We start from the raw sequence: 13,845 nt of genomic DNA, 5'->3' as shown, positions 1-13,845 counted from the left end.
AATTAAGACTTTACTGTGTGGCTGTTTCTGTAGTATATTGTTTCTGGTCAACAACTTATGACCTCTTGAGTCTTGACTTCGCAGTGAAACAGCCCCCATTGGTCTCTCTCTCTCTCTCTCTCTCTCTCTCTCTCTCTCTCTCTCTCTCTCTCTCTCTCTCTCTCTCTCTCTCTCCCCGCTCTCCGTTGTTGATAGTGATGGATGTATCCGACCATTGCGCGTTGTGGAGAGACGAGACATTGAGTCCATAGCGGCCTAATAATGGCCCCGCTGACAGACTCTCCCTGGCTCTCACCTGACCCACACCTGCGGACACCTTCTCTCTCCACATCACGCAACAACAACACATAGGGCTCCGACCCGTACAGTACACTGCCGTACACGCGGGAGCGCGCATCAGTGGATAGGTGGTTGAGCCGAGTTTACCTACCGGGCATCTTTCTTCCCAGAGCCTTAATGCGCGGTTGTTTGGCGGCGTCAATGGGAGCCTCTCTCACGTTTTGAACGACTCGCGAACCTTCTCTTCCCGTAACTTTTGATGGGGACTCCGACAACAAGGAAGGAAAATGCCTGTGATGAAGGGATTATTAGCGCCTCAGAACACCTTCCTGGACACCATAGCCACGCGCTTTGACGGCACTCGTAAGTTTGTTTTTCTATAGTCGTCTTCAGAATCCTACTTGTGAGAGTTTATATGAAGCTTTCGGCTTTGTTGCATCCTTTTTTTTTAAATGTATCGGAGCTTTGATTGAATCTAATCATTATGGATTAATACAAATGAGCATTTCAATTTACCAGTTAATAATATGTGGGGACTGCTACTTCATGGTATAGTGGCAGTGCACCATGCAGTAGAGCTCTTAAATATATTATTTGTAAAGTTAAAAGAAAACGGGGAGGAAAATAAATCACCCCCTTTTCTGGTGCAGATTTCTGCGTGTTTATTGTTTTTCTCTGCAAATGCATTTTATTTTACAACTTCAGGCGTCATCATCATCAGCCCTTTAGTTTCCACCGATAGTTTAAGACAAAGAAAGTCTCGTTAATCCTTAAAGCAGAAACACAACTAAGCAGTAAGCAGCCAAGGGTTTTGTTTCTCTATCTGATCTTTCAGCACCACGGACAGTGACAGAGTTGACTCCATCCATGCGCGCAAAAACACAGAAAACATTCCGTCAACTTGTAAGGGCTGCCTGCACCAAGTTGGACAGCCTGTATATTGCCAGATTACACCCAGATAAATGTGTTTTGTGCCACACATCTGAACCACGTGCAGCGTGAACATTTATTATCGCTGCCTGCGACAAGTGCGATTTTCCTATCGCCTTTCGCACAGAAGGCACTATCAAAATTAATTGGATAGCTTTGGGCAACAATGGCATTAAACCGTAACTTTTATATGAACGCGTTACGCGACTTTTGTAGTTCTCAGAGTCAGCATGGCTAATGAGCAACTTCTGACTATAGCCTATACCACATACGTGCAAATTGAGTGCTTATTTACAATGAAGCTTTGTTACTCCACAATATTACACCAACTGACTGCATGCCTACATTCTCCCCCGTGAAGTCCAGTGCTGAGTCTGCTTCTGTACAGATTATGTGCAGGTTACTGTCACACACAAATTAAATGTTAGGAATTTGATCTCAAGGACTTCTGTTGGTTGGTTTTAGATGATAAAATAAATTCCTCTCTTTGCATTTTGATTTCAACCTATATAATAAATTGATGCATGTTGGATATTATATTACTTTGGGAATGAGTCAGGAGTCAGATTTTAACCACTTAATTCCTATTTTATATAGGCTACTTTGTTACACAAAGTGCAGGTTTCATGGGGAGAGAGTATGTTTTGCGTGTGTGTGTGTCCGTTACCAGCTAATCTCCGGCACCGTTGGCCCGATCCATGCCAAATTTTCCTGAACGGCCTGTTATAGCGCCACCAGGAGGCCGATTTCTTTTGCTATTATACTCCTCCAGATTTTGTACACATAGTATCTCTATAGGCATGTGCTCAAGACGGTCCGATATTTCATAATCCATCCTAATTGGCTACCATTGGCTTTACAAGTTTGCAGGACTGGCCCGTTTTGAACAAAAAGCCTCAAATCAATTTATGTGAAATCTTTCATGCACTTTCCTACTAGGCTGAGGAATATACCTGCACCCTTTTCACATTGGCCTGTTATAGCGCCACCAGGAGGCCACAACAGACCTGAGGGGCACTTTTTCTTGTTGACACTATTTTTGACAATTTATAACAAATTCTGCATGACAATGATTCCCAAAATAGGGATGCATGCCAGGTTAAAAGTGGTCTAGGAAAGCATTGCTGAATCCTATATTTCAAACAAATTTCTGTTACTGAATGTTTTTTTGTATATTTACGTTTTACCATTAAGTAACCTAAAGGCAGTCTCTGTTTCTGTATGTCTCTGTCATTCTGTCTCCACTTCCTCCCTCACCTGCTGTCTCTACCTCTGTCTCTATCTCTGTCTCTCTCTGTCTCTCCCTGTCCCCACCCCTGTCTTCATCCCTGTCTCTATCTCTGTCTCTCTCTGTCTCTCCCTGTCTCCACCCCTGTCATCACCCCTGTCTCTATCTCTGCTCTCCCACATGTCTCCATCCCTGTCTTTGTCACTGATTATGTCTTTCCTCTCTCATTCTCTCTCTTTCCTCTTCCTATCCCCCTCTCCTCCCGTGCAACGTACATCTCCCTGCTCCAGTTCGGTTGAGCCACTTGATAAATGACTATGTGTGCATCACGACACTAACAATAGACAAGCATCTATATTTCGCCCTCCCTATATTTTTTTCCCTTCAGTTTGTGCATGCCCACGTGCTCAGGTACTGTCGTTATAGGACAGCAGAAGCAGACATTTTGTCCCTCGGACAGGTGTTCCATTCTAATAGATTTCCAGGGGGAGTGCTATAGTGCATATGGCTCTCACACACTTCCATGCTATTAAAGAATCCACATTTGAAAAGATTTTCTGCCAGGGAGGGACCTCCAGAAGAAATGTGCAGATCTACAAACTACGTTGTGAGTGAGCTTGTTGATCCTTTTCTTTTCTTTTTTTTTAAGCCGACAAGACAAAATATTTTGTTTAAACTGTTACTCGTTTTGCTGGGGACCCCCTGGAACCACCTCAAGGACCACTGGGGGGTTCCCGAACCCCACTTTGAGAATCAGTGCTACTGTGTACAGGCTCAAATGGTTTGTCCTGTACGTGTTCCCAGCAGGTCAAGTGCTGTCCTTGAGGACAGCAGAAATTAACAACGACCTACAGTATAGGCTATATAAGATTGGACGAGGGCTGAGAGGCAACAGTGCTTGACGGGACAAATTGGCTGGTGATAGAATGGCCTAGGAGAAAATAGGAGGGGAAGACCCTGAAATCACTGCAAGATCATGTCTCTGACATCATCAGCACCCTGCAGGGCAAAGTGGCAGTACCAGAAGCCAGGATGCTGACTGGAAACATGGATGTGGTGGAAGTGACAATTTGCTGCAGGGTTATTCGTTTGGATTAGATTTTCTATTAGGAACAATTTTAGCCCAACTGCATGGCCTCAAGTATAAAAACCTCACTTTAATAGAACAAACAAAAACAAACCGTGGTGTACCAGTAAACCCTTGAAAACCCACAATTTGTAAGAGCACAATTTGTACATGCATTGTGTAGACCAGGGGTAGGCAACCTCAGGCACGGGTGCCAACATTGGCACAGGGGAGGGTGGTCACTGGCACACTGGCATAAGTGCAGAGAGATCTTTTATTTTAATATTAAGAAGTATTCAAAAAAGTTTAGTCTGTGAAATGAAGTCCCCTCATATAAATTACACCCTGCATAATTCTACATTCACTCAAACTCTGGGTCTGTGTGAAAGAAAATAGGCCACATAAAAAGGTTATGTACAGCCTATGGACAATCAAAATCAGATGGAAATATTACATTTTTATGTGGTGACATAATTAAACTTTATGTTGATAAGGCACACTGATTATCAAGAAAATGAAAACATGGCACTTCATGTCAAAAAGGTTGCCGACCCCTGGTGTAGACACACTAACAAAACACAGCAGGGAACCCGTTATACCTGATACTTACTTTACTTAGTGGTTATTACACCTTTCATGTGTTTGGTGAAAGAATGCTCTTCCATTACCAAGCTCTAATTTAGGCTTTGGCAGGACATAATTTGTGCCTGTATAGTTTGTATTGGCAGAATGTCTATCTTCCACCAAATTGAACCATAAATAACTCTTGGAGTCAGAACATTGTAACAAACACTTTTTGTCAATGTCATTCACAGTCAAACACCCGCAGAGTATTATTCATTTCAGTCACTGGGGTGATATGCACAAACCTCAAGATAATTCCGCCTTATGTATTCCGTGCCTTTTAGATACTTCTTATCTCTCGCTAGCTGCATTGACAAGCAATAGTTGACCTGACTGCCGATTACGTTTTGGGCTGACTGCTTCAATAAGCAAATAAGCTGTTCATTGAATCATATGCACTGTGCTTGTCATCACTTTTATGGCGTGGACAGTGGTGGACAATGTATTCATTTTCAGCCTCAGTACTTGAGTCAATGTATAGATACTCCTGGTAGAAATGTATTACTCAACTGCAAGTAAACGTTGCTCAGTCAAACGTTTACTCGTACTAGAATACTAATGTGTCTCAGCTTGTGGTGCTAAAATGCTAGATGCAAAGTGGAGACAAAAGGTGGCTGCTATTGAAAAGGAGAACAGGCAGCTATAAGCGAAACCTTGCTGAACCTCCAGTGCAGGTCAATTAGAGACAATACCGTGTTCTCTGGACTCCCAGAGAGTACAAACACAGACTGTGAATCTACTGTCTGGCAATTTATAACCGAACAGTAATTGTTGTCTATTGTGCGGTTGGGACCATAGACATATTGGCCACATTGGCCAACTGGATCGTACGTCAACGTCACTGACATATTGGTCCGGGAAACTTGCCATAACTTAATTCCAAAGAATATATTCACCGCATGCGATCCCTGTCCTTGCTTTCAAAGTTGAAAGTTTGAAAGTAATTCTTCTTTTGAATGTTCAAATCGATCCACAATGGTATTCAGGTCGATCAACCCTCAAAAACATTTCCCACTCACTCAACGGAACATCATACTGTGAAAACACCATTGGTTTATTTGTTATTCTTCAGAACATGAGGAATCTGAAGTGGCAAAAAAACAAACTCCTGGAGAGAAGTGGAGACGTCTCACATGGTGCAGCACCAAAACGATCCTTCAGTTTGTGATAAAAGCATGAAATTTGGTACACTTACAGCCAAAGGCATTCCAAAAAGAATTGGATATGGAGGCATCACGAATTTTCAACATGGCACCCATGGCAACCATTTTTCAAAATGACCGCCAGGCAACAACAGTTTTCTTATGAGTGATGGATGTAATATGATATTTAAGACTTATTTACCATAGTAGTACTTGATAAATGTATTTTGGGTAATTTTAAATTCTCATTGAATATGGCAACCGTCACTTGTATGACGTCAAATCAGTCATTATTTTATGATGCAGAATTCAATTTGGAACTTTGGAACTGACCAGAAGCTTCCTTCTACCTCACAACTGAATATGACCACTGTTTCTTTCAAGATGGCAGTCATATGGCCAAAATCAAAATGATATATTGCAAGGAAATAGAGCTATTTTATTGGAATTTATTGAAAATGTTGATCCAATAAACTTAAAAATCCCTATATCTGCTAAATGGAAACAACTGAACCAGTCGATGAATGGAAATGCAATAGAGTGGATGTTGAAGCACAACCAGGGCACACTGGTGACACCGCTGCTGTGAAATTATACCTCCTGTGGTATGTCATTTGAGGCTGAACAGTTTCACGCCGTCTTTTCCCCGTGGCCAACAAGCTTGACACAGTGTCACAACCAGTCAATGCATGGAACACTAGTAGCGTGCTTTCTCAGGCCCTAGCCCTGCTGCAATTTCATGGGCTGCTGAAAATGGTGCTGTCTCTATTGTGCCGACTATGCCTTGCCTCTGTTGACCACCAGGGCCGGCGGAAGGCACTGGCAGAGTGGGCAATTGCCCAGGGCGCCAACCACTGGGGGGCGCCAACTACAGACGGATGGATGGTTTGTCCGTCTGTCCGTCTGACATGTTTACGGTGACAGTTGACGCGGCCTCTCTCTCATGCTGTTAATTGTTGATAACAGTGTGTTCACATCTTTCAGCCAGTCTGAAAGTGCTGTATGCTGTTCATGCTTTGAAATCTAATAATACGCTGTTGGTATGTTATGAAGGGGGAAGAAAGGCCGAACATTTTCGATTGGGGGGGGGGGGGGGGGGTTCTCAGGGGGGGGTTGCCCAGGGCGCCAGCTAGCCCAGCCCCATGCCTGTTGACCACAGGGAAAAGACTGCATGGGCTGTATGGGCTGTGTTTCCTGAGCTTATACACATGTCCTGTTGAAACTGTGGTCAAAGACATCCGAGGGGGACTATGAATGAACCCTTCCGGACATGCCTACCAGATGCAGGCCAGTCCAGTTATGAACTTGTCTCTTGAAAATGTAAGAAGGGTCGTTGTGTTCGTTACAGTGCACAGCCCTCTGTTTCTGTGAAGGTGAGTGTGAATAGTCTTCCCTGTGATAGACCCTAGGTTTGGCCTCACTGGATATGTTTGTCTGGTGAGATAGAAGGAATCTTCTTGAAATTCTAAAGTTCCTAATTCAAATTCTGCATCAAGAAAATTTATTTTTTTAACTTTGTGTGCCCGGATCCTTCTCTCTTTTTTCTCTTTTTTCTCTCTTTTTATCTAAGAAAAATTTATAATTCGACACAGAGATCATCCCTATCTGTCTGAAACAATGGTGGCCATTTATAATTGTCAATGAAAATGGTCAATTATATGAAATAATAATAATAAAAAAACACACCAAGTACGACTTTGACTTTGAATGAAATAAATTCAACTAATTTTGTCTGCAATATCATATTATATCCATCACCCATTAGAAAACAGTTGTTGCATGGTTGCAATTCATGATGCCTCCATATCCAAATCTTTTGAGAATGCCTTTGGCTACAAGTGTACCAAAGTTCATGCTTTTATCACAAACGGAACGATTCCTCTATATATTTTGGAGCCATGCTGCTGGAGACAGTAACAGCAGACAACACACGCAACAATCAGGAAGTCAATCAGACATCATCAGAGTCATACGCGAAGCACTCGTCTCTACGCTATTCCGGGCAGCTCACCCGAACCCAAACATTTCCGGTCACAAAGTGGCCTGGCCTGTCTAGTGTCTAGCCCTGTGGGTGCTTTTCACTTGCACCATGGACAAAACACCAGCCTCCTTCTGCAGTTTTGTCGGTCTCCACTGTCACTGACGATGACATTTATGCTGCATGAGTGTACTGAATGTGACACAAGTGTCACATTCAGTACGATCAAGTTGCATCCATATTCTTCACCGGAGCTGTTTTTGGGGCGTACCACTGACGTTAGGAGGTAGATCACCTCCTGTAGCTCTATACCCATTCAAATCTGGAGTGTTTATTTAACTAAGAGTGTAAACATCACACCCGTGTGAATAAGAGTGGTGCTTTTATCATTGTATACATCATCATGCATCATCTCATGGCCAATCAGAATGCCTGTTGCCTGTGATTGGTTAGCTGATTTGCTCGTTTACATAAGACGTACATTTTCCCTTCAATGTCAATGGCGTTTAATGTTTTGTTTAATTTACGTAATAAAAAGCGGAATTCTGACGTCATGTCTCCGTTCATCGTCAATGGCAAATCTTGAGACGTGTGGGGACAAAAGCTGTTTATAGAAGGGGCGCTAGCCCCTTCTATAAGCAGTACATATATAAACAGTACATATAATATGTACAATGTACATATTAAAAGCACATCAGATGAATACCACCCGTGTGAAGTGAGGGGCGCTCTTATCATTATACATCATCATACATCATCTCTTGAAGAACTGAATCTATGTGATTGGTTAGCCGATTTGCTCGTCTATGCAGCAGCCTGAACAAGTAACAAACACCAGGAAAAGGGACACATTACCCCAGTAGATTTTAAAGTTATTTTACTTGCTTTTAAAGTCAAGAAGGTTCTGGCGCCCTCCTATCTGTCAGACTGCCTGCATGAGTATGTCCCCCTCAGGTCACTCGGTACTGAGCGGCTGATCGAAATCCCAACAAATGGCAAGAGACACGGCGAAGCTGTCTTTGCCAGCTATGGATGTGGACTTTGAGGCTAAAGGGCAGGTGCCCAAACCCCCCATCTCATGCACATGCCTGAGAGAGAGAGAGAGAGAGAGAGAGAGAGAGAGAGAGAGAGACAGAGACAGAGACAGAGAGACAGAGAGACAGAGAGAGAGAGAGAGAGAGAGAGAGAGAGAGAGAGAGAGAGAGAGAGGGGGGAAAGTGCATGAGTTGAAACAAGAGAAACAACCAAGGTTACTGCACTCTCAACACATGGCTCGGCTGCTTTGAGCCTGAGAGAGAAAACTTGTTTTCGTCTCCTGGACGTATTGCGCTTCAGAGACTCGTGTAACTTGTGTGTGGGCGTGCGCAGGCTGCGTCTTTATGTGTGTGGTGTGCACATGTGCGAGCCATCTTTATACGTTCGAGTGAAGAGACATGAGCACACACACGCACGCACACACACACACACACACACACACACACGCGCGCATGCGCACGCATACGCACATGCACGCACGCACGCACGCACACACACACACACACACACACACACACACACACACACACACACACACACACACACACACACACACACACACACACACACACACACAATGCACCCCCCCCCCCCCCCCAGCTCCTCCCGGTCTTTGAACAGAAGGTAAAGAGAGTCGTTCCTTCTTCTCCGCCGTCTTTCAAAGCAACCCCGCTCTAATTAAACCGCCGGAGGAACATCTTGAGGGATCGCAACAATGATTACCACTGGCTGGTAAATGACTGTTTAAAAAACTCACCCGGGTCCTCGATCGGCATCAGCGCAATACAAGAAATCATCAAGCGGCAGACGTCTGCGGGTCTCTTTAGAGTCGGTGAGCAGACAGGTTATAATACGCTGAACCCGTTGTTCCGTCTCACTGGCAGCCTTATGACCTTATATTGTAGAACTGTGGAAGTAAAGTTATACTAACTTTAAACCCATTTTGGGGCGAGAACCCCTTTTGGTGTTTTAAGCATATTATGTTATGCTTTAGCTATTGAAAAATAGCAGATCTACTTGTAGATCTGCTATTTTTGAGAAGTCGTGAACATGTGGCGCAAATCTTGAACAACATATTTTCAGATGGTGGTCCGCGGCCAAATACAGATCATTCTGGGGGTCCTTGACATGAAAAAGGTCCACTGATATAGAAACATAGGTTTATCAAAAAAGTGTTAGGATTTAGAAGACATTTTTTAGAATCGTCCTCAGGTCTAAATTGGGTGGGTCTCTTTGCCGTCTTTTTCTCTCCGGTCTCCATAAAGCATCCAGAGATACTGTAGCAAATAAAAGTCAAACTAAGTCGGATGCACTGTGTACACCCCAGTGTGTGTGTGCGTGTGTGTGTGTGTGTGTGCGTGCGTGCGTGCGTGCGTGCGTGCGTGCGTGCGTGCGTGCGTGCGTGCGTGCGTGCGTGCGTGCGTGCGTGCGTGCGTGCGTGTGAGCGAGCGTGTGTGTGGTGGGCAGGAACCGGCCACACCACCAAACACCACCAAAACCAATTCTGATACATTCAAGTCAATATCGTATAGTGATGCCTGGATTATTTAATTATGGATTATAGATTTTGGATTATGGACTATTAGGCTACTGTAAATTCATCCTGCATGCAACAATAAACACGAGTGGTTTAGTAGACATGGAGTTCATTATTATGGCTAGCCTGCAGTGCCATTTGTTATCAAGATAATGGGCTCCATGTCGTGCCAGGAGCCCTATCTCCTTCATTTGGGGATTCAGTATTGTGTAAGAGGCGTTCCCCCGTAACAAATGCTATCTTGTGAACCCACCTAAATCCTTTATACACCTCCGCTACCCATTACATTATGTGGTTTGGGCATTACGCAACTTAATCCAATCAGTGTGCCAGGTTCCATTCCCTTTAAGAGATCTTATCCATAATCCATTATGCCCTGGATCTTGCCTTATGGAAGAGCAAGAGTGCTGCCTGGAATACATTTATTTTAGATACAGAGGGTTGTTTTGTGTCCAGTATCTATTATCTCGTATCTAGTATCTGCCATCCACTCCACGACCAACACAGCTAAATTATGCTGCTGAATTTTACATTATTTTAAATCCATTACATATTTGCTGCGTAATGGGGTGATGAGGTGATGAAACTGAACGAGGGAATCGCGCACAGCGCGCCTTGGTACAAATCTAATAACTTATTTGACTAGACAATTAAACACAATGAGCACAAGGAATTGACACTCTGCTGATTAGAGGGAAATTACAATCACAGATTTGTGAAGAGACAGAACGAGACCTCTGAGCTGTGAATGTTTTGCAACATGCATACATCAAGCCGAGGCAGCTCCAACTCAGGTCGCACCATCTGAGGAGCGCATTCTTTTATCAAACGGATTGGCATTACGGGTGGTTTTAAAAGGCCCTTTCCGTTGTCCTAAACCTGTGTGTATAAGATAGCAAATATATAGGGAAAGCCCACAAATACAGGTGTCGGCAAAATTAATAGTGGGTTGTGTGGCCGCAAGATATCGTTTACGCACAGTGGAAGCTCCTAAATGCGTAATTCACGGAAAATGTTTATTACTTGAGGATAAAGAATGGCGTACGATGGAGCCCATAGTCTTATAGAACACAATCCTAAAAGCATTAAACCATTTTCAATGCCTGCGCGTGGGACCCAATTCTGTCCTGCATGTAATATTGAGGATGAGCGCATGCAGCACCCTCCAACCCCGCCACCCTCCCTCCAGGTGGAACGATGTCATCGTGTTGCTGGGAACACAACGGCTTCATTAGATCGTGATCACAGTTCTGTCCTGGTCTTATTATGCATACCTGTAGGCAGGCCTTCTTACAGTAGATTGCCCTCCGTTGGTGGGTGAGAGAGGAGCAGCCTAATGAGTGTGGCTCTGGGACTGGTGTGTGGAGAGTGATTAATCATCATTGACTGGAGATCTGCACGGAGCGGAGAAGGACCGCTCGACTTGCTGAAATTGGATGGCATCGGCTGCTTGTTTTTTATTTTATTTATAGCAACAGCATTAGACAGGATGTCGTTCTGATTGTGTTATAGTGCAGCTCTGGAAGTACAGTTGGGTGCCACCGATATTGTCCCTTATCATTTGACCCATTTAGGCTTGACCTCAAAATTTTAAAAAATCCTTCTAAATCCTCCAGTTTTCTGAAATAAATATTTTCACGATTTTTCAAAAATAGCAGACCTACAAGCTCGTAGCGCGCCACTCGGTGGCGCGCTATGAGCTTGTAGATCTGCTATTTTTCAATAGCTAAATTATAACATAATGTTTAAAACACCAAAAGGGGTTCCCACCCAAAATGGGTTAACTGTCCTTTTGCGCAGATCACGCAAACCTCAGCAAAAAGAAAAGGACAATATCGATGGCCTCCAACTGTAGATGATCTGCACTTTAAGGGGCCATCTGCGTTGTTGCGATACAAAGAGAGATTACGTTGGAACAGAGACAGAGGTGGGAGTCGACTTCGGTTCTCATTAACGCTGACCTCGCTTCCAACTAGTTTAACAAGCCTTCGTGGTATACCTCACCCCAGAAGACACCTTCATCTAAGCCTGTCATTGGTGGAATAATGTTATATTATATACTCTCGACCTGTGCGGACGCAACGCTCAAACCTCCACCTTTTAAATCAGTGGTTCCCAAAGTGGGGTCTGGGGACCCCCACGGGTCCTTGAGGGAGTTCCAGGGGTTCTCCAGCTAAATGATAGTTTGGAACCTAATGGTTTGACCCTTATGGGTCTGTAACTCTGAGAGTGTACAAATGGAACCCTGACGGGTCCATTTGGTTCCATTTGTACACTCACAGAGTTAAATTAACATTGATTTCACAATATAAATTGGGGTCCCAGAGATAAATGGGGGTCCGTAGACTATAGTGCATGTCAAACTGAGGTTCCTCGAAATTAAACGGGTTGAGAATCTCTGCTAGAGCCGTGAAAATCTTCTCTTATGGGGGTCCCTGGCATGTCTCTTCAAATGGAGGCCTGCAATTTGGGGGTCCTTGACATGAAAAAGAAACAGTAAATGAGGCTTGAGTTCCTGACGCAACATAGTTTTCTGTCCGACAAAGGGGAGGGACTTTCGCCCTATGGTTTTAGATCGCGACGGAGGCCCGCCGCCTCAAGCTAACTTATATAGTTGACCCTCGAGAGACACCAACGAGCGAGCTAAAGCGAGCAAGTTGCCGTGTCGAACATTGCGAAGTTCGCTGTAGTCGACTCAGCCCCCGTACGATGTAGGCAGAGATTAGTCATTTGTGTGTGCCTCTAAGCTGCCCTAGCAGCCCTATACTATTATTTTTTCGAGCCCCCGAACCATGGAAAGTGGCCAGATCTACAGGGAAGCACATTTGTTTGCACATGCAACACTCTCTCACAGGACGTTGATTCCCTTCCCCTATATTCACACGTACTACATTGATGCTAGATCAATGTTACGGCACTGTAGCATGTGTCTGTTAGCCCCCCAGGGAGTGGTATAATATGCCAGAAAGACGTGATGAAGTGTGTGTGTGTGTGTGTGTGTGTGTGTGTGTGTGTGTGTGTGTGTGTGTGTGTGTGTGTGTGTGTGTGTGTGTGTGTGTGTGTGTGTGTGTGTGTGTGTGTGTGCGCGTGCGCGTGCGTGTGTGTGTGTTGTGGTCTCACTGGGCACTTTAGCATCATTTTGTGTATCATGTTGTTTCTTCCTATGGCTGCTGGCACTGTTTGTTTTGGTCCATATGAATGTTGGGCCGGGGGGTGTCTGAGTGGAAGCACATTCTTCCACCAAGATGTCTACCTGCCCTCCACTTCCTGTGGTGTGCCTGAGTTTTCATTCCCACTATCAACAGTGTATACACATTCTGAATGGCCTTGCTGACAGATTCGGTAACGCAGCACAGAATCTGTTCTTGAGAGATAACACATGTACCATGCCAACCAGAGTGACCAAAAAGTTTGATATTTATTGTAGAACAAAACTTACATGTACAGAGAGCAGTTTGGGGAAAGCATAAATATTGCAGATTTATTTAATATGTATTTATAAATATTGTCGCTGTAACGCATTGTTGTGACGAAAAGAGAGTTGAGCCAGAAGGCAAAGCTCTCCGTCTACCGAGCAATCTTCGTTCCTACTCTCACCTATGGTCATGAAGTGTGGGTCATGACCGAAAGAATAAGGTCGCGAATACAAGCGGCCGAAATGAGTTTTCTTCGACGGGTGGCTGGCATCTCCCTTAGAGATAGGGTGAGAAGTTCAGTCACACGAGAGAGACTCGGAGTAGAACCGCTGCTCCTTCGCCTGGAAAGGAGCCAGCTGAGGTGGTTCGGGCATCTGGTTAGGATGCCTCTCGGGCGCCTCCCTAGGGAGGTCCTCGACGCACGTCCCACTGGGAGGAGACCCCGGGGCAGACCAAGGCGCAGTTGGAGGAAACACATCGACTCACTGGCCTTGGAACGTCTCGGAATCCCCCAGGAGGAAGTCACTAATGTTGCTCTGGAGAGGGAAGTCTGGAGCACTCTGGTGGAGCTGTTGCCCCCGCGACCCGACTACGGATAAGCGGTTGAAGA

At 44.6% G+C, this 13,845-nt stretch overlaps 1 protein-coding gene across 1 annotated transcript in view; it reads left to right on the top strand.

Moving 5' to 3' along the window:
- Positions 1-566: 566 nt before the first annotated feature.
- kcnh8 (potassium voltage-gated channel, subfamily H (eag-related), member 8) overlaps positions 567-13,845 on the top strand; it is a gene marked incomplete at its 5' end in the record, with an annotated part of 132,819 nt that continues 119,540 nt past the window's right edge. Inside the window, one exon of the mRNA XM_079522088.1 lies at positions 567-642. Coding sequence (XP_079378214.1) covers positions 567-642 — 76 coding nt within the window. The remainder of the gene's footprint in view (positions 643-13,845) is intronic.

Source organism: Electrona antarctica (assembly GCF_951216825.1).
Source record: "Electrona antarctica genome assembly, chromosome: 15".
In the NCBI taxonomy this organism is placed as follows: domain Eukaryota; kingdom Metazoa; phylum Chordata; class Actinopteri; order Myctophiformes; family Myctophidae; genus Electrona; species Electrona antarctica.
This window is presented reverse-complemented; position numbering and strand designations above follow the sequence as displayed.